We start from the raw sequence: 21,186 nt of genomic DNA, 5'->3' as shown, positions 1-21,186 counted from the left end.
CTGAGAAGATTGAAAATCATCCAAATAAATCTGCACTTGCAGAGGTTTTGATTGTATTGCTTATGTAGTTTCTAAGAACCAATGCAAAGGGCAATGAGTAAGGGAGCAACTTCTTGTCACCAAAATTGGTGAACTGTTCTTACCAAACGCATCCATAGCTTCTAGAGAACAAAAATTGGAAGCATTAGGATGTGTACCCAGCCCATCTTGAGCATGGACCGGCCCATGTTTGGCCCAGGTGGTCTAGACTTAACCCATGCTTTAGTCATTGATTGGACAGTTTGCACTTGCCCTTGCACCATTTTAGAACCCATTACCCATTATTAAGTTGACACCAACCCAACCCAATCCCCTTAAAACCCAGTGTGTCAGAACCCTACATGGCCCAGTGGGCCACCATACCATGGAATCACATTTTAAGCCCCAAAATTTGATTTTAATGAAATGAGAGACTTAGAAAAGAAAATTCCATAAAGCACTAATACCTCCACTTTATGTTTGAAAAACACAGTTGTTCAATTCAGTAATGAGAAATGGCCTTCTTTTGCTGTTGTTGATGAAGTGGATTATGGATCTTCGAGGTCGAGCTGAAAGAGCTAGTGGAGGGATGAGGAGATGAGAAGGTTCCATTTTCAGGCACGGGAAATTTCAAGGTTTGGTGAACTTTAAGAGAAGGTGGAAGGGTTGAATTGGAAAAACAGACAATGCAAAACATTAGGGGTTTGGGGAGTTTCAAAGAATACACTATTAACACCATTGATGGTAGGCTTAGAGTATACTAATGCCAACAGAAATTTAATTTACTTTGGGAATGCCAAGTGGCATCCAACTGAACTCCAACAACAAGAAAAAACTTTACTTGTAGTTCTCAACTGTGCTCTCTGCCAGAATCCATCAATATTTGGATGATTTGTTAAATTACGCAATTTTAGTTTATTTGGGTTATTCTTTAGTTTATTTGGATGATTTGTTAAATTACGCAATTTTTTGGTCTTGGTTGCTACAGGGACAACCAACCACTGTATATTCTAAGCCTATGCAAGCCTGTACAGCCATACAATGAGAAGCAATCACATTGAGAACAGTAGGGTCTTTTGTGTGAAGGAAAACTCATAACAGGTAACTTTTGAATCTGATTGTGCTGAATTAATTAATTATCTCCAACAAGGCTATTGAAATTGAGTCCATTATAAAGGATATTCAGCAGCTGTTATCTTGTTTTTTCATAGCAGTTGAAAAGGAGTTTTAACTCCACAGTGGACTCGTTGTCAAGGAGGGCCATATCTATTGAGACCAAGGCATCTTATCCTATCCCTGCACCCTAATGGATTTATGTAATCTTGATCTTCAATGCTTGTCTCGCATGAATAGAGAGACCTCAGTTTACCAAAAACCGAGGGGGGGGAGTAAGGAATTGATTTACAATTTTTTTTCTTCTTAAAATTGAGATTGCTTACGCCGGTTTACGCAAATCTTGACTATACCCTTAGGGGGTAGCTTTTACATATAATTAAAATATAAGACAAAATTTTGCTCGTATGTGGCCTTAAATTTTGATGTATTTGTTTGACGGGATAATATGGAGTGAACAAAAAGAGGAGGGAGAAGTACACTTTTTTCAAATCACAAAACATGGTTTGTTTCCATGAAGTGGCATTCATTTTTTTCACCCCCGTCTCTTTTTAAACCTCCAAACATTTTTAGTGAGACTTGGTGAAAAAGGTTCATCTACCTGTGGATTCTACCTCTTCTTTTTTTTTCCACCTCTTTTTATCTTGCAAACATAAGAATTGCGACAAATTTACTATTTTTTTATCCCAGAAGAAGGAAAAAAATTCTTACGAAAGAACAATGTGCTCTTTGTAAATCCCCAATCTCAATAACTTGACAATGGCAGATTAACACAGGAAAACAATAATAATAGTAGATTTTATTAAGTGTTGAATTATAGAATAGAACAACCAGCAGTAGGTATTCCTACAGCTACCCAAGAGCAGCAGCTCTCACTCTTATTTCCCTTGGTAGAAAAAACATGATCCTAACCTACTTCCCCTCCCCAAGATTAATAGTAAATACTTTTCTAAATTATTGCCTCAATAGAGTCCCCCCAAATCCAAGCCTATATGGCAGTCTCTACCTCCAAATCGTTTCCTTCCATTCTTGGTTGTTGTTCAATAGATCTTGTGGCCCTCTTTCTATGCTTGCGAGTATATACTCGTGATACAAGGGGCCTATCGACACTTCCCTCCAACAATTTCACCTTGTCCTCAAAGTGAAAATCTAGAAACTGGTACTACATCTCATCATAATCTTCCCAAGTATTTTCACAAGTAGGCAACCATTTCCATTGAATTAGGACTTCCAGCCCCCCTTGAATTGAGAAACGAATGCTGACTAAGTTTTCTAGTGTGAGTTGCAACTCACTGTCCTCCCTCAAACATGATGGGAATGGCTCTAGGGTAATATGTTGTCCAACTTCTTTTTTCAACTGTGAAACGTGAAACACAGGGCAGACTCTTGAATCAATAGGAAAATGTAAACGGTAAGTAGCTGGTTCCACATGCCCACTGATTTGGTAAGGGCCATAAAAGCGATGACTTTTTATTGGGCCGCTTGGTAAGTTTCTGGAAGCGATAAGGCTAAAGCTTAAGGAAAACTTCATTCCCCACTTTATAACTCACTTTTCTACGATTTGGATCCGTTGAAGCACGCATCCGATATTGGGCCAACCATAGGTTTGACTTGAGGTCATGCAATACTTAATTTCGCTCACGAATGAACATATCAACATCATCCACTTTAGATCTTCAATCCTCCCAGCACAAAAGAGCAAGTGGTTCACAACCATACAGAATCTAAAATGGAGTCATTTTAGTGGTTGAACGAAAGGTCGTGTTGTACCAATACTCCGCCTAGGGTAGCCAATCAATCCCGTCCTTTGGCTGGTGAGCACAGAAGCATCGCAAGTAAACTTCAAGGTTGTGATTGACCACCTCCGTTTGGCCATCTATTTGAGGATGGTAGACGCTACTAAACTTCCGGTGGGTGTCGGCCAGTTTGAAGAGCTCCATCAAAGTTACTAAGGAAGACGTGATATCTGTCAGAAACAAAGGAAACCCATGCAATTGGATGACGTCCCTGCTGAACAAGACAACCACATCCTTCTCGGAGTAAGGGTGAGAAATAGTAATGAAGTGAGCATACTTGGATAGACAATCAACTACTACAAGAATTGTATCCCCACCTCTGGTCTTTGGTAATCCACCAATAAAATCCATACTCCCAAATATGTTCCAGGATTGGTTGAGGTTGAAGGAGGCTAGTCAGTTTCATGGCCTGATATTTACTGCATTGACAAGCGTCACAACTGGCCACAAAATCTCGAACAACAGCCTTCATTCCTACCCAATACACAACAATCATTTGTAGATTTGTAGGTTCTCAAAAAAACTTCCAAATGCCCCCACAAAAGGTGTGGAATGATACTCAGACAGCAACTTGGGAACTAGTGGCGACCCCTCTGGTATTACTAACCTACTTTTACAAAGTAGTGTCCCATGCTTAAGTTGGTAGTTGGGATGTTCCTGCGATCCCTTCAAAAAGGCATGAACAATCTTCTTGTAACGGTCCAATGCTTGTATTTCCTCTTCTAACCCTTGCTCTTTGGCCATATTGTTGCTGATATAGACAAGAGTTGCATATCACCATCCGATTGTCCTGAGAGGGCATCGACTACTTTGTTCTCGCTGCTTGGCCGATAAATAATCTAAAAGTCATGTCCCAACAGCTTCATGCCCCACTTATGTTGATCCAATAAATATTTTTTTGGCTTTTCTAGTCAAGTCCTCACTTTGAAGTGTCTCCCCATCAAGTAATGACACCATTTTTGGATGGCCAGCACTATTGCCATTAACTCTTTTTCATACACGGACTTGGTCTGTGCTCGAGGTGACAACACCTGACTCTAATAAGCAATCGGGTGTCCTTCCTGCATTAGAATTGCACCTAAACCAAATTATGAAGCATCAATCTCCACCGAAAATTCCTTTTTGAAATCGAGTATAACTAACACAAGTATGGTAGTCATGGCTGTCTTCAAGGCTTCAAACGCCTTTGTTGCTGCCTCTCCCCATTGAAATGCATCTTTTTTCAACAAGTTCATGAGCGGTGCAACAATCATTTCATAATTTTTGACAAATCTTCGGTAGTACCCGGTCAACCCCAAAAATCCTCGTAGGGCTTTAAGATTTTGTGGTTGGGGCCACTCCTCCAAACACTTGATTTTCGTGGGTTTGCCACTCCCCTCTTTAGAGATGATGTGCCCTTAGTACTTCAGTGTTGCTACACCAAACATGCATTTTTTTTGGTTTACTGCTAGGTTATGTTTCGTTGTGTCAACAACACAGAGGTGGTTCGTAAACGACCCAGATGCTCCTCCATGGACCTGCTATACACTAGAATATTGTAAAAAATAATAATAATAAATCTTCTCAAATGATCTCGAAATACCTCATTCATAAGTGATTGGAACATGGCTGATGCATTCAAAAGCCCAAATGGCATCACAAGGAACCAATGTCCACTATGGGTGCGAAAAGTCATATTTCCCTCATCACCTTCTTCCATTCTGATACGATGGTAGCCTAACCTCAAATCAAGCTTAGTGAACACCATGGCTCCCCCTAACTCATCCAACAACTCGCCAATTGCTAGCATAGGGAACTTGCCAGGGACTGTGAGTTTATTTAAGGCTCGATAGTCCACGCAAAACCTCCATCCCCCATCCTTCTTCTTTACTAACAATATTGGACTAGAGTAAGGACTCACTAGGTCGTATCAACCTTGTAGTCAACATTTCATGTACCAACCTCTCGACCTCGTTCTTCTGAGAATGTGGGTAGCGATAAGGTCGAATATTTGGAGGTGTACTTCCCTCGACTAGTTGTATCATGTGGTCCTATTTTCTCCGGGGTGGCAACCCTATGGGTTCTTCGAACAAATGTGCAAACTCACCTAACAAGACCAATACAACCACATTCTCATGTCTTGCCATAACTTCCAATTATGAGAGTTGAGGTTACAGCTAGTACCCATCGCCACCTGGCCCATATAGACTTCAACACACTCCTCAACGTTGTTTCTAGTCTTAATAAAGTCAGGTCCCCACATAGTCTTACTGGTCTCCCTTGCCACTCAAAACTCATGGTTCGAAGATGCTAATTACTCCTCACCTCCCCTAATGTCTGCAAACATTCAACACCAGGATAGCGTCAATACTACCCAAACTGAACTGGTTAAAATTTGTCAATAAAAGTCTCGCCACCAATGTTAATCGAGACATTCCGGCATACTCCAACCCATCTATTAATTGTGCCATCTCCCAAGGCTACTTGAAAATCCTTCTTCTATACCTCCAGTCCCAAAAACTCCACTAGCTCTTGAGAAACAAAATTATGCGTTGCACCACAGTCAATAAGAATGACGACGTCATAGTCGTGGATCTGCCCTTTTAATTTCAAAGTACGTGGGGAGTTGATTCCTACCAAAGAAGTGTTGGAGAGATCTATTTCTAGCGGGGTTCGATTTCAAGCACCTCCACTGCCATCGTCGACAGCTTCTACCGTAGCCACCATGTCGGTTTCGTTGTCTTCGTATAACAACAACTTCAGTTGCTTTAAAGGACACCGATGACCCTTGGTATATGGAGCATCGCACAGGAAACATACCCCGTTGTCCATCTTCTCTTTGATTTCATCTTGTGTAAGCCACCATGAACAATTGGATTTCCCAATCGTGGCGAAAGTTGCAGGTCAAGCTTGGGAAGATGAAGAAGATGGTTCACCTTCTTTTTGGATTGGTCAAACCGTGGTATTGATGGATCCCTGGTTCATTCCGGCTCCTTGATTTGTACCGATTCCTTGGTTCATTTCGGTTCCCCTATAGTTTGGTGGGGCCCAAATGAATAAAACTTTGGGTTGGGCTTTGGGTTGTTTGAGTGGGTTGGGCCCAAGTTATTTTCTTGGGTAATTTAATTGCCTAGTTCTTGGCCTCCACTACTTGGGCTAGATCTATTATTTGCCCAATGTAGTGGGTCCAAATAATTTAACCTTTCCCTAATGTTTTTATTCAAACCCGCAAAAAAAAGCTCCTTTAAGCCACCCTTCATCTAGTACTTCGGCAGCCGCCGTAATGGCCTCAGACCCTTCTGTGTACATTGCGATCGATCCAACTTACCCGCGGGTGATCAATGCCTCTTGGGGAGTCTTCATTTGCGCCGAACCAAATTGCTAAATCATAGCCTCTTTCAGCTCTCTCCACGATACCAATGGTTGCTGCAATTCTCAAAACCGCACTCACCCCGATGCTGCCCCTTCAAAATATAAGGTTGTAGCTCGAAGTTTCTCTCCATCACTCAATCTGTACAAGTCAAAATACCTCTCAGGTCTAGCAATCTATCCCATGGGGTCTTTCCCCAAATCTTGTGACCCTCTTTCTATGCTCGCGATACTCGTCATACAAGGGCCTATCACTCTTTATTAGGAAAGAACAATATACTCCCTTGATTAAAGTTTCTCAACCACGGTGTTGATATGGTGCCACGTGATTTCTACGTCTACTCCATTTTGTCACTGTTGAGTGGTGGGTCGCACGGGGTGACCTAGTAGAAAAGCTGTAATAGTGACAAAGACGTGGTGAATTGAATCTTATGCGACCCAGCAAAATTTAACCAGCTGACGCCATGAAGAACACCCGCACGATCAGATTCCTTAAAATAGAATAAGATCACCAACGCTCACGTAGATTTTGGGGGCTCTGGCAGACAAAAGCCACAGTAGTAGTAGGGTACCCATCACCAAAAGAATCTCGCGTTCTTCAGAGTCCAGAGACAAAAATGGCTCTGCTTCTCACCTCACAACCCTTCCTCTGCTTAAAAAAGTCTAAACCCATTCGTCTCCTCTCGCTTCAATCCGTAAACCCTTCTCTCTCCTTTTCTGCCCACTCACCAAAATCTAAATTTTCATCATTTCGTATCTACTGTTCGTATTCCCACGATGACAGTGACCCAGATTCGTTCGCTGCTAAAACCCCAAAGCAAAATGAAGATTCCGACAAAAAATCCGTCCAAAAATCTTCAGAAGATGATGTAAACGAAGATGAGTCGGCAATTGTCATCACCGATGAATGGGGAGAAAAAGCAGAAGTTGAAGCCAAACCCGAGGCTTCGTCCACGAAGTTCTCTGATGCTGATCCTCCGAAGGATGATGACGAAGAGTGGAAAGAAGAGGATGCGAATGATTATATAAATGGAAATGGAAGTCCAACTAGCGATGATGCAGGCTATGATAATCTTCGTGATTTGAAAAGGGCTCTTGTTGATTCGGTTTATGGGACTGAATTTGGGTTTCGAGCATCAGGTGATGTTAGGGCTGAGGTTTTGGAGTTGGTGCACCAGCTTGAAGCTTTGAATCCGACTTTGGCTCCGGTGGAAGCATCCTCTAAACTTGACGGAAACTGGGTTTTACTGTAAGTGATTGTGCTGGAATTTTTAACTGACTTAACTTAGTTTTGATGGTTTATGAGATCCCCATTTGGTTTTCTATGAGTTTGTGATAAACAGTTTGAAATATTTTAGGAGGAAAAGATTAATGGCGCTATAGAAGAGGAGAGCTATATTCAGATAGTAGTTTCACACTTGTGTTACTTTACTACTGTTTATAATGAATAAAGATATATCCATTTTCTAGTTTGTTTTAACTGTACATTGATTCGCAACATTTTGCATCCAAGGGAATGGAAAATTATGTTGGAGGTGGAAATTCTTATGTTATGTTTGAATCTGTTTGCTTGCCATATGGATTAACCATTCAAACTTTTACATTTAAGTAACATGAAAAACTACACAAAAGGAAGAAGCCAAAGTGAAGTTGGAATAGAACCAAAACAACATCTGGCTGTCATTTACCAACAGACCTAGTTTCATAAGAGGGGCCATTCCTTCATTTGGTCGGTGGAGCTTGTTACAGACTAAGTGGTTTGAAGGGGCGACTAACAGGTTGGCAGGGCAGGGTCTAAAGTGGTATTTGTCCCGGTCTTTGTTTTGTAGTTACCTTAGTCCAATGGCTTGCTTGTTCACTTCTGCTGTCTTGTAGTTCTATGTTATATTTTATGACCCTTTTTTTTTTTTTTTTTTGGGGGGGGGGGTGTGACTGAATATTATCTAAACAGCCCACCAAGTTGGGGTGTTTGCTGAAGGCTTATGGGGATACTACCAGGAGCTTGGAGATTGCATTGATGTAGAACCTGGGTTGAATTTATCTGTTTCCATTGGACCAACTAGGCCAAGTCAAACTAGTCTAACAAATGTTCCAGAAGCACCAAAAAGAGGCCAAAACACTGTTCATGCAAACAGTCTCACAGCCTTGTTTGGATCATAATGAGAATATTATGGAAGATTTGATGGGACCTACTCGCATCTACAGCTTTGGAAGTTTGAAGGCTATATTAGATTTTATTTAGTTTCTATTTTAGTATTCAAGCATGTGACTGATTATAAAACCTAGATCCTAATTTTTTTAGTTATAGTAAGTTTCTATTTTTTCTGTTGCTGAGAATGTTAGCTGGATTAGCAAAATATTCTTAGCTCACAGTTTCTATAATCTATATAACTTGGAGAGCCAAGTATCAGTACTTTATAAATTTTGTAATACACTATTCTCAGCCCTGACAGCTAAATTGGTAATTGAGGATTTGCTTTGAGTTTATTATCTTGTCTCCTTCTTTGAGTGATAAGAAGGGTGAGAACCTCGCTCTTGAGAGTTATACACCTTGGGCTGAAGGAGTCTTGCCGCCAAAAACTAAATCCATCTATCTCCATTCCCCATTCTCTTGTCTCTTATTTCTATTTTGTTATCTCTAGTTCTCTGATTTGTGGGTTTAATTGGGACTATGTCGTCCTTGATCTTAGGCTTACATTATTTGGTATCAAAGACGTCTGCGCTTAGTTCTTTTCAGTGTAGCCTATAATCCTAACTGGATTTGTATGTTATTAATGCAAGAAATATGAGGTCAGAAGTTCCTCTCTTTGCTGGGGAGAGGAATCTAATTTCATTCTTTGATTAGTTGTATGCTTTAGAGGAATATTTTGATTGGTATAACTCAACAGAGGACCTTAGGTTTGTTTACTTCCAATTGACTGGTCATGCCTAAGAATGGTGGAAATCCTAGGTGATCAGCTGTGAAATAAGTAGGGTTAACTGAGGCAAGCTGCTGTTTATGGTTAAACATAATTCAGACTTTGGATTTGAAGTCTCAATTTAATCTTTCTCTTTTGATTTATTTATCTGAATTGATTTTCCAATTACATTCTCAATTTCTGATTTGTTGGTAGGACAAATCATTATCTAGAACTTCCCAAATCTGGGTTTTAGGGTTCAGGTTTTGGGGTTTTGGAAGATTTGGATGGGATATAGAAGGGAGCAGTTTTTGCGTTACAGAGTTAGGGTTTTAGAATGGAGAATTAGTTAATCATGGAGCTAGGTTTAGGATTCTTGTGTCAGAATTACGGTTTAGGGATTTGTGGCAACATGAATTTAGGGTTTTAGTGGAGGTAGGGTTCAAGTCTCAGTGGCTATATGGAGACTAGGGGTTTCTGAGGTGAAGAGTTCTAATAAAGGTTTTAGGATTAGGAGTGCAAGTTTGGTCCTACTGGTTCTGACCCACCAGAATATGAATAGGGCTTGGGCTCAAGATTTTGGCCCTAAGGGCACATCAAGGCCAAGAGAGTTTAGTGTCCGTCCCGTCCAACCTATCTTGACCAATCCTTGGTTAAAGCCTTGATCCCAAATGGATAAGAAATCAACTTGCAAAGAGATTGAGAAAGGAAAGGTTGCCAAAATGTTACTTTGTTTTATGGTTAATTCTATCTACATTTGTATTTTCTTCTAGGTTAAAACAACTGAGTTTTTATATTTGATTCATTAGGGCCAGAGCCAAGGTCAGGAACAGGGCTCAATCAGGGACAAGGATAGGCCAATCCATCCCGGCCTTGCCAATCATGGATGATCAGGGTTGGACTAGGCTTGCGTTGATCCATCAGGGTTTAGGGTTAGGGACAAGAACTTTTAGCACTTAGTTAGGGTCATGGTGGTAATGGGCTTAGCTAAGAGCATTTAGGCCTAGGATTTGGAGTTTTGAAGAGCCAGCCTGATGTAAGCACGAATTCTCCCCTCTTGGAAACCCTATATTGGGCTCCAAGGCCCAACCCAAGTGGTGCAACTAGTGGGCTGGTCGAATCCCTCTAGTCATCTTCTCCACTTATTTAATTAATTATTTTTATTCCAGTTACTTTGTTTTATTTTTGAGAGTCCAATTTTGATTTTATTTCCTTGTTTGAGTTGGTCAAGTGAGTCCTAGTTAGAGTTGTAGTGCTATTAAGAATCTATTTTAAATTAAGGTTCCTTTTTGATAAATAGGTATTGCTATGCAAATTAATCTCTTTATTTGTGTGGTTGTTATTTAATTTTTTGCATGGGGAATCCTAGTCTCTTTTTTTCCCAATTAGAGTCTAAGTCTTTCCCTCCAATTGTAAGGCTATAAATAGTCCAACTATCTCACTGCAAAGGCAATTTGAATTGGAATAAGAAATCTGAGAACTGAGGGAAAAGGATCGTGGCCTTCTTGGGAGGGCCACGGTTGAGTTTAAGAGCTTTCATCTTCAAGTCTCAGCTTCTTCTTCCAATCTCCAGCTTCAATTCAACTACCAGCATCTTCCTCAAGTAAGTGTAGCAGCCGCATCCCCTTCCCCTCCCTCCTCTCTCACTTGCAGCCTTCCCTCACCCCTTCCCCCTTCCCACCCCCTGTGATCCTCTCTAAACCCCTCCCCCACCCCTGCGGCAACCCTAGATCCACCCCCACTTCCCCTTGACCTTGCGGCACCCCCTCACCCTTCTTTCTCCCATTCGGCCCCTCCCCTTTCCCCTTCTTTCTTGTGGTTGATCCGAAACACCAAAAAAAAAAAGAAAAAGAAAGGAAAGAAAAGGAAAGGAAAGAAAGAAGAAAGAGAAAGATCAAGAAATATTGCCCAAGAAACCTTCCTCATCTCTTTATCCCTCCCTTTTTCATCAACCCTAAACCCTCCCATACCCAACCGCAGCTTCACTTTCCATCCTTGGGTAAGTTTGGGTATCTCAAACCCAACACATTTAGTTTTGTTAAACCAAATCTTAGCCAAAACTCTTCCCAAGAATGGAAGATCTCTAGAAACAAGGCACTTACTATGTTCTGTTAAAAAATATTAAGGTACTGGGCAGCCTTACTGCAATGGTTAAGTTGCGATATTGTTGTGGTTTGAGATTTGGAAGCAGCCTATCCTGCATAACCTGGGGTAAAGCCACATATATTTTCCCCCTCCCAGAACCTGCTTAGCAGGTACTCCTGTATTAGGATGCTCTTAATAAATGTAAATTAGACAAGAGGTTTGGGAGGGGGAGGGGGTAGGGGTAGGGGTGCAAGTTTGGCCCTGGCAGCCCTGACCTGCCCTAAGCCCGCCCTAAGCCCAAATAGGGCTTGGGCTAAAGATTTTGGCCCTAAGGGCGGGTTAGGGCCAAAATATTCTGGCCCTGAACTAGGGCCAAGGGCGGGCTTGGGATTACTCTCTGGCCCGCCCAGCCCATCCCGGCCCGTCCCTGATTTTTAGCCCTGATTTTGGCCCTGATCTTGGCCCTGATCTTGGCCCTGATCTCAGCCCGACCAGCCCGATTTTGGCCCCGATCCTAGCCTTGATTTTGGCCCCGATCCTAGCCCTGATTTTGGCCCTGATCTTGGCCCTGATCTTCGCCCTGATATTAGTCATGACCCTGATCCTGGCCCTGATTTGAGTCTAAAGACTCTGGACCCTCCACCCACATGGAGAGGAATTAATTGTAATACATATAGGTGGATACTTGACACGTGTCAAATTTTAAAAACATGATCATGTTTTGTAGAAAATTAATAAAAATAAATTATAACCTCATTACCAATGTAATAAGCATCTATTTGATTTTGGCCCTGATCCTGACCCTAATTTTGGCTCTAATCTTAATAATAATTTGACGATGATCATGTACTACAATACTAGATTTTTACCCTGATCTTCATACTAACATTGATATGAGTTTTGATTTTGATATTTAGTCACTTTGATCATATTAGACTATAAATTCACTTTTTATATTATTTTTAAGGTAATTTTTATTTTTCCAACAAAGTCATTTTTAGTTCAATAAAATATGGATTTTGTTTTTTGACTAAGGCGAGATAATATATTATAAATAATAAAAAATATTACATAAAGAATTAATATCTAACAAATCTATACCCTAACTTCTCATCATGAATATCTAACAAATCTACTGTGATATTTCAAAAATAATTATTAAAAACATATAGCTTGTTTGTAACTAAAACATAATTTTCTTTAACTATGAAAAAAATACTTTTTTTTTTGTTGAATACTAAATTATTGTCGATTTACTTGTTAACAAGGTTTTGAATATGATTTTTTTTGTATTGAATAAAGATATCAATTTATTGAACAGTTGTGAATGAAAACATACCTACCTACGGCTTAAATTCTTGACTTTGAAGATAAAATTTTCATTTATCAGATTCATTTTGAATTATGAATCTTTGTTGTTTCTAAGTTTACAAAAAGAGTTTGTGTGACATTCTCTAGAATTGACTTGACTTTCAAATATGCCTAAATTTAATTACAATTCTTCTCTCTACTTATTCTATTTCATGAATAATTTTAACTCTTTGCTGCTGGAGAAAAACCAAAGGAAAAAACAGAATGGGTATAAATAATTAAATACATATTGAATCTAAGTTTTGGATTATTTGTCGACATCTTTAATATTTTATTTTCCAGAATTGAATTTGGAATTTAAGTATTTAATTACTTTAATATGTATTTTAATTACTACCTGTCTTACATTTGATATTTACGACCAAAGATATGGCCAATTAAAGCTAGGGACAAGGCCAATTAGGGCCTGGGCCAATCAGGGCCAGGGCCAGGGCCAGGGCCAATTAGGGCCAAGGATAGGGCCAATCAGGGCCAGGGACAGGGCCAATTAGGGCCAAGGATAGGGCCAATCAGGGCCAGGGACAGGGCCAATTAGGGCCAAGGACAAGGCCATCAGGGCCGAGACCGGGGCCAATTAGGGCGGGAATGGGCTTGGCTTGGCCCTGTAGGGCTTAGGGACATGGACAATAATTATTGGCCCTGAACTAGGGCTAGGGCGGGAATGGGCTCAAATTATACCATATAGGGCTGGGCTTGGGATTGCAAAAGCCCGGCCCAGTTGCAGCCCTAGCTAGGGGCTCCTCTAGCAGCTTCATTCCTATAAAATCACCAGTATCATTTGTTTGAGAACCAAGCCAGTGTAGAAGAATTTTGATAGCTGCTGTGGTGTTCCTCCTAATAAAGCTTTCTTGCAAGAGAGAGGAAATTAGTTCGAGAACGTCACATCTGTATAAAATACATACCCGGCACTTATGATGGGGGAATGTAAAATTTGGTGTTTCTCCTAAACAAGCTTTCTTTCAGGAAGAGGGAATTGATTCCAGGAATTCGGATCTGTGTAAAGTATATGCCAGGCACATATGACAGGGGAATGATAAAATTTGTAGCCCTTTGAGAGGGAGAATTATAATGAAAATACACTTTTATGCCTTGGTTCTAGATTATACGGTTGAGGTTGCCACATTTTCACCAGATACATGCCATAAACTTTTAGATACATGAGAAATGCCAGTTGACTGATGAGATAAGAAAGTAAGATCAATAATAACAGTCTTGGACCTGAAAGGTTAAGAGCATTTATGTCAAAATGTTGTGGTCTCATTTCCAAGAGATGAAGTGCTGATCTGTTGTGCCGTTTGCATGTCTGTTTGCATTAATGATCACTGCCAGATTTGGATATGAAACAAGTTCAACATACTTACAGCCTTCTTAATGTAACCCAGGGTTTAGGGTTGGATAACCAGGACCCTCTTTAATAAGAACCAGCACTGGTTAAGGTTTCTTGGTGTTTTGGTTAGGGTTTTTATAGGTTCTAACACTGCCCAGTTATGCTGAAATTGAAATCCCAGATGTGAATTTATATAGGAGTTAAAATTCAGACTTGAAAAGTCAAATCCTAGACCTGGTAGGACTGGGGTTAGGATTTCGGTCAAGGCTGGGAAGGAGCTAGAGTTACTGTAAGTGAGGGCAGAACTTGAAACCCCTCTGTTCTGGAGTTTCAGAAGCTATTCCAAGGGTTTAGGGGGCTGAGTTTGAGTTCTAAGAATTCTGGAAAAACTCAGAGAAGTCTGCAACTTCGTCACAAAGAAGATGACTTGTAGGCTTTTCAAAGTCCAGAAAACAGGGCAGATTTGGGTAAAATAATGTTAGGACTCTGTTCTAGGCTCAAGGGTGACCCCAACGAGAGGGAATAGGGTTCAACTGGGGCTGGGAATGTGACTTTCCTATTAGGGCGAGGACTTAGGACGTGGGGAAGAAGGGGGGGGGGGGGAAGGGCTTCTAGGGGTTGGGAAGAGGGGCTGGAGATTCTTAAAGGGGTTGGGGATGTCTTGGACTTGCTTGTGAGTGGGTGCTTTGCTGGAATTCTGCCGATGTAAGCTTGAAGATGCTTGATTACTTGAATTAATGCTGCTGGAATGCCTTGAAGAAGATGAGAATACCACTAGAATTTCTAAACTTGAGATTTACTCTCCAGCCCAAGCCATAAGGGTTTCCTTCCCCACGGCCCATGCCTCTGTTTAACTCAAATCAACCAATCTACTTTATTCAGAATTAAAAGGCTATTTATAGACTAAATACAATACTCTTTGACTCGACTTAGGATTCTTAAGTGATAAGGATCCCACTATTGACTAATTATTGAATTTGGACTCTTACTAATAGCGAATTGGACTTGGGGTGGGTCTCTTTTATGGCTTAGGATACTCCACCTTACATGGATTCTTACTTAAATTATACTGTTGCTAATTTAAACAAACATGGACTCAACTAAAATAGGACTATTTTAAGTTAAGATTCCTAAAATTAAGGAACCCTATCCTAACAACTCAAAGACTCTTACTACATAGAAACTTTAAACCAAAAAGGAAACAACAGTTAACCACTAAGATTCCAATTTACAGCCCATCTTTGTCTTAGTAGAGTCTTTGAGTGGTATGTTTCGGTCCTCTTCCCCACTACTTAGAAAAAGTGAGCCACCGGTTCAGGTACAAGATACTGTCATTACTACATGGACAACTAGACATCGAACTTGTTATTGCAACGACTCAATTGCAAGAGCGGTGCTCTACCAACTGAGCTATATCCCCCGAGCCAAGTGTAATGCATGAAGGAGTCAGATGCTTCTTCTATTCTTTTCCCTGGCAGCTAGGCCACCCTAGACTTGAACCAGAGATACTCTCGTTACAACCTGGACAACTAGACATCGAACTTGTTATTGCAACGACTCAATTGCAAGAGCGGTGCTCTACCAACTGAGCTATATCCCCCGAGCCAAGTGTAGCATGCATGAAGGAGTCAGATGCTTCTTCTATTCTTTTCCCTGGCAGCTAGGCCACCCTAGACTTGAACCAGAGACCTCGCTCGTGAAGTAAATCATCACACCTATGATCCAACCAATTGGGAAAGAATCAACAAATTCTTTTTTTGGAGCTATTCATCCTTCCTAAACGTGGCATACAACTCTCCGTCGTATTGAACTCTCCAAGTGTGCTTGTTCCCCCCTTCTTCCTTACCATGGGAAGTCTTTGTGAAATAACTCCGATGAGAAGAAAAAAGAAGGCGTTAACAGATCTTCCTGGCCCAACGCTAGATACTCTAAGATCCTTTTTCAAACCTATTTATACCAAACATTCTTCTTATGGCTAAATCCAATCTCCAGGTCCCTGTGGAAAGGAAAAAGAATTCCACACTCTTCCTTTTGGGAAGGGAGGCTTGTCAACCTATTGATTGCAGCTTCGCTAGACCCCTGGAAAAGCATAAAAAAAGGGATCAAATGGTATGACCCCTCTGTCACCCTAGAATGAAAGGGGTGATCTCTTAGTTCTTGGTCTGTGAAGATGCGTTGTTAGGTGCTCCATTTTTCCATTGAGGCCCGACCTAAACCTGTGCTCGAGAGATAGCTGTCCATGCACTAATAAGGGATTTATGGATTCTCGAGAAGAAGGTGAGGATCTACATTGGATCTCGCCTGAATTGCCCCATCTATCCTCCTGAGGAGAAGTTTGGTTTCAAACTCCGGTTCGAATAGGAGGAGTATGCCATGCTAATGTGCCTTGGATGATCCACATCTCCAAGTCAGGCATTGATGAGCACATTGAACTATCCATGTAGCTGAGAGCCCTCATAGCCCAGGCATAACAACGCAATTATCAGGGGCGCGCTCTACCACTGAGCTAATAGCCCGTCGTGCAAGACTCCCACTGGGGGCTTACTATGCCAAAAGCAAGAGAAACCCCATCCCTCTTTTTCCTTTTTGCACCCCTATGTCGCCACACGGGGGGGACATGGAGACACAAAAGGGGGATTCTATCAACTTGTTCCGACCTAGGATAATAAGTTCATGAGCTTGGTCTTACTTCAACGTCGATAAACGAAAGAAGAGTTCCATCTCCAAGCTTAGCTCAGACGTAGCTCGCTTCTTATTGGGCGTGAAGCAATGTCAAACCAAAATACCCAACAAGCATTAGCTCTCCTTGAATAGGAGGTGATCCAGCTGCACCTTCTAGTACGGCTACCTTGTTATGACTTCACTCCAATCAATAGCGCTGCCTTCGACATCCTCCTCCTTGCGGTTAAGGTAATGACTTCAGGCATGGTCAGCTCCCATAGTGTGACAAGTGGTGGAGCATGTGGTTTAATTCGACGCAAAGCGAAGAACCTTTTTAGGGCTTGACATGCTGCGAATCCTCTTGAAAGAGAGGGGTGCCTTGGGAATGTGGACACAGGTGGTGCATGGCTGTCACCAGCTCATGCTGTAAGGTGTTGAGTTAAGTCCCGCAATGAGTGCAACCCTTGTGTTTAGTTGCCACCGTTGAGTTTGGAACCTTGAACAGACTACCGGCGATAAGCGGAGGAAGGTGAGGAAGACGTCAAGTCCTCATGCCCTAGTTGACACATGTGCTACAATGGACGGGACAAAGGGTCGCAATCTTGCGAGGGTGAGCTAACTCCAAAAACACGTCCTCAGTTTCGATTGCAGGCTACGACTCGCCTGCATGAAGCCAGAATCACTCATAATTGCCAGTAAGCCATACGGTGGCTTGAACGAAAATAGATTTTGTGGAATCATATTCAATATTTGACGATACATTCTATACCTTGAAGGGTATTCCTATTATAGTAGGTGCTGGACCTGAGGGGTTGTTTGATTTTAAAGGAGATCTTCTATAATTTTGCACCTGAGGGGTTATTTCTTGGTTTTATCCAGTCATTAATAACTTGATTATTTTTAAATAATAGTAGATGGAACGCTCGTAAGGAGACCTATTGAAACCAAGAAATATAGGCCTGCTTGCCATCCACACCATAGATGCTTTTTCCAAAACAACCTGCTAGTGGAGGAAGACCTCCTAGGAATAAGAGACATAGGGCTAAAGAGAGAACCAAGAAAGGATATTTCGTGTATAATCCTGCATAATCTTGAATGTTATCAATTCCGGTACGTAGACCAAATGATACAATGCAAGCAAAAGTTCCTCGATTCATGGAGATATAGAACAACATAGAGGTTATCATGCTTGCATATCCATCATTTGGGTCTCCAACAATTATTCCAATAATTACATAGCCGATTTGACCTATGGGCGAATATGCAAGCATTCGTTTCATGCTTGTTTCAGTAATAGCAATGAGATTCCCCAATATCCTGCTAAGAATAGCTAGGATTTCCAGAAGAAAATGCCATTTGTTTGATGAGAAATAAAAAGGAATATCGAAAATTTGAGTGGCTGAAGCTGAATCAGCTACTTCCGAGTAATAAAAAGAAAAACAACGACTGGAGTGGGAGTGTCAGAGTCGAAAAGAGGATTCCTCACTTCTCTCTCATTCAAAACAATGAAAATAAAACCAAAATAAAAAATCAGAAGTTATTCTGAATCAACTCAACTGACATAGGCTCGATCCTAGGGGTGAAATGACCATTTTCCCCCTTGGTGTGGGTCCTATTCCAGATGGGCTTGGGCCCCTTCTCTTGGTCCACCCCAGAGCTCCTTTACTCCAACATGTTAATCTACTATATCCACTCAACAACAGAATAGATCCTTAGCATTCAAGAGTCTACATCTTGTGATTCACATAAATCTGAGTAGCTGTACGGTGGTCAATGGAGAGAGTACTTTGAAGTGATTCAATGAGGAGGAGAAAAGCAAAAAAAAGAATAGGAGGGGGTGTTAAATAATGACATCACCTTGATATTGACCTGACACCTACCGCTGTTGATTGTGTGGCAACTAGCTAATGCAAAACAGCTATGTGGGTTCTCTGAGGTGATCTTACTGTATGGTTTCTTGTCCTTCACATTAGCCTTAAAGGAAACACAGCTACTGTGATGTAAACAAGAATAAAGATGAACACAGAAAAAAACTATAGATTAAAGGGGAGGGGAGGGGGGAGATTGAGAGCTCTTGCATGAATGGCATCTCTTGCAAATAGAAGATAGGGCAAGTGTATACAGATTAATTTGATTGCCATGCCTCCATAAACTGTAAATGATTGAATTCCCTGCAGTACAATGGTAAAAACCTTTTGAGATTAACAGTACTTTATGCCTGTATCAGTTTTTCTTATATTTGTCCCTTTTTGATACCTCTGATTCTGAAAGACCAAACCTCATCTTAGGCTCATGCAGATTGGAATGGCAAGATATCATTCGTTTGGCTAAACTGAAAATGGCTAGGACCAGGGCTAAATGATGATGACTAATGTTCCTCATGCTTTTGCTTTCTTTTCTCTCTTTGTTTCTCCTATATGGGGGATTCTTCAGGTACACAGCATTTTCTGAGTTGTTGCCAATTCTAGCAGCTGGAGCAACTCCATTGTTAAAGGTTAAAAAGATATGCCAGAAGATCGATACACAAAATCTCACCATTGACAACATTGTCACATTCTCCAACCCTTTTGCTACTTTCTCTTTCAGTGCGGGTGCGACTTTTGAGGTTCGGAGTCCTTCAAGGATACAGGTAGCTTCATGCATGCATGTGAATCTTTTCTTGATTGGTTCATCATATGATTGCATAAGACAACCTGATAAGATAATAGTTACATGGTGTTTGGTAATTCTCATTGGTTCATCAGCTGATCACCTAAGACAACCTGATAGGATAATAGCTACATGGTGTTTGGTGCATTTAGTTGGTCCTTGGGGAGTAACAACAATCTGACTGTTTGTAGGGCTGTAATGAGTAGGGAAAAATAGTAATTTTGTACATTTACTAGTTGGTAAATTGAACACCAGCTCCAAATTTCTGTGAGTACAAAATCTGCATGTGCCTGCATGTCCTTAGGAGACTCTCTCTCCCTTAAAGATAGGGGTAAGGGGGAATAGCTGAACACTCCACATCCTGGGCAGGCTACATTGACAGGTTGTTTGGTGCTCAAATTTTAGCCTCAGGTAGGGTCCTTCGACCCCCATTCGTGCAGAAATTGTAGTTTAGATGGGCTCTTATGTGTGGCAAAAATCATGGTCAATGCATTGCTAAAAAATACGCCAAGAAAATTACACCAGCAAATTTGACATGCCACCTATATATCAAACCTAAGGTTGATTTGTCACGGGGATCCTGAACTAAAACTGCAGTATAACTTACTATGGCTGAATGGGTATTTTGTGAAATTTTTGGCCCTGAAGAAAAAGAGGAAAAAAAAGAAAAGACAGATAATTGGATGTTGACTGTTACTGGTCTTGTGTTTGCAGGTCCGATTCAAAGAAGGGACTATTCAGCCTCCAGAGATAAAACCAAATGTTGATCTTCCTGGTGACTTAGAGGTTTTTGGGCAGAAAATCAGTTTGGCACCTCTACAGCAGTCTTTAGGACCACTACAACAAGCTGTGGCAAGCGTTACAAATGTAATCTCAGGCCAGCCACCTCTCAAGGTTCCAATTCCTGGGGAGAGGACCGCCTCCTGGCTTTTGACGACTTACCTTGATGATGATATTCGGATCTCAAGAGGTGATGGTGGTTTGTTTGTGCTCACCAAAGAAGGAAGTCCTTATCTCAGTCAGTAGTAATATACCTAAAGGTAATCAGGAGACGATTCAGGTTTTTATTTTTTTGGGAGGTTAGCCTGTGGTCATATTTCACATCTCTTTTTTTTTTTTAATGCTTATTTTATATAGCACTGTTGTAGAGATCTTAAGGATGCTTTCTGGAACCCTAGGCCCCCATTTGAAAGGGCCTATGGTAATATGTACATTGGAGATAATAGAGCCTTGATGCATGGCTGATCAATTGTTCTTGCCCTACACCTTGTTTTAGTAAGGGATTAACCAAAACTGAGCAAGCTTGAAGTCCTTTGTTTTGGCATTGGTAGATAAGCTTCTCTCATGCATCTTATCTAGTGCACTGGTCCTTTTCTTTGGTTTCTTTTCTGATACTGTTAACGGGAAACCTCTGTTCTCTTTGAGCTCTCTCTCTCTCTCTCTCTCTCTCTCTCTCTCTCTCTCTTCCCTGAACCAGGAGCTCATCCATGGATTTATTCATTGTTGGGTCTGGCATTTGGGCAAACTTCATTTCATTACAATGTGCCCACAAACACAAAGCAAGCAGCGCTACAAATCCCATTTCACATAGCTGCTGTTCAGGAGCTAAAACCCCTATGTGTGTCCAACCCCCAACTTATACACCTCATTTTAGATAATGTCAGACTTCTATAAGTTCCCTAAACACAACTATAGTGAATTGTGAACAGTCATACTGCCTTGATGTGGTGAATCTATTACTACAGCAAAATCAAAGTGTTCCAAGGGTAGTAGAGGCTGTAATTGAGGATATTAGGGGTGCTCTCTTCTTTTCCCCCTAAGCTGTGCTTTTGCTTTTATTCGCAGGGAGGCAAATGTTCTTGCCGATTCCCTAGCTAAGAGGGTTCTGTCTCTGCGGTGTTTGACATACCTGTATCCTCTC

General features: G+C 41.1%; 1 protein-coding gene across 1 annotated transcript; it reads left to right on the top strand.

Moving 5' to 3' along the window:
- Positions 1 to 6,796: 6,796 nt before the first annotated feature.
- LOC149000209 (Plastid-lipid associated protein PAP / fibrillin family protein) lies at positions 6,797 to 20,628 on the top strand. Its single transcript, XM_089140122.1, has 3 exons — positions 6,797 to 7,524; positions 19,050 to 19,245; positions 19,980 to 20,628. Exons 1-3 carry the CDS (start codon positions 6,893 to 6,895, stop codon positions 20,289 to 20,291), a joined length of 1,140 nt encoding a protein of 379 aa, XP_088996248.1. The 5' UTR covers positions 6,797 to 6,892; the 3' UTR covers positions 20,292 to 20,628.
- Positions 20,629 to 21,186: the final 558 nt, after the last annotated feature.

This window comes from Hakea prostrata, chromosome 11, assembly GCF_041222555.1.
Source record: "Hakea prostrata isolate BN-2017 chromosome 11, UWA_Hpros_2, whole genome shotgun sequence".
Taxonomy (NCBI): Eukaryota; Viridiplantae; Streptophyta; class Magnoliopsida; order Proteales; family Proteaceae; genus Hakea; species Hakea prostrata.
This window is presented reverse-complemented; position numbering and strand designations above follow the sequence as displayed.

Bases quoted from the DNA above. Each gene is read 5' to 3' on its own strand.
- LOC149000209 (XM_089140122.1), top strand. From the start codon at position 6,893: ATGGCTCTGCTTCTCACCTCACAACCCTTCCTCTGCTTAAAAAAGTCT. The intron at 7,525-19,049 runs GTAAGTGATTGT...GGGATTCTTCAG, and splicing joins GACGGAAACTGGGTTTTACT to GTACACAGCATTTTCTGAGT. The intron at 19,246-19,979 runs GTAGCTTCATGC...TTGTGTTTGCAG, and splicing joins GGAGTCCTTCAAGGATACAG to GTCCGATTCAAAGAAGGGAC.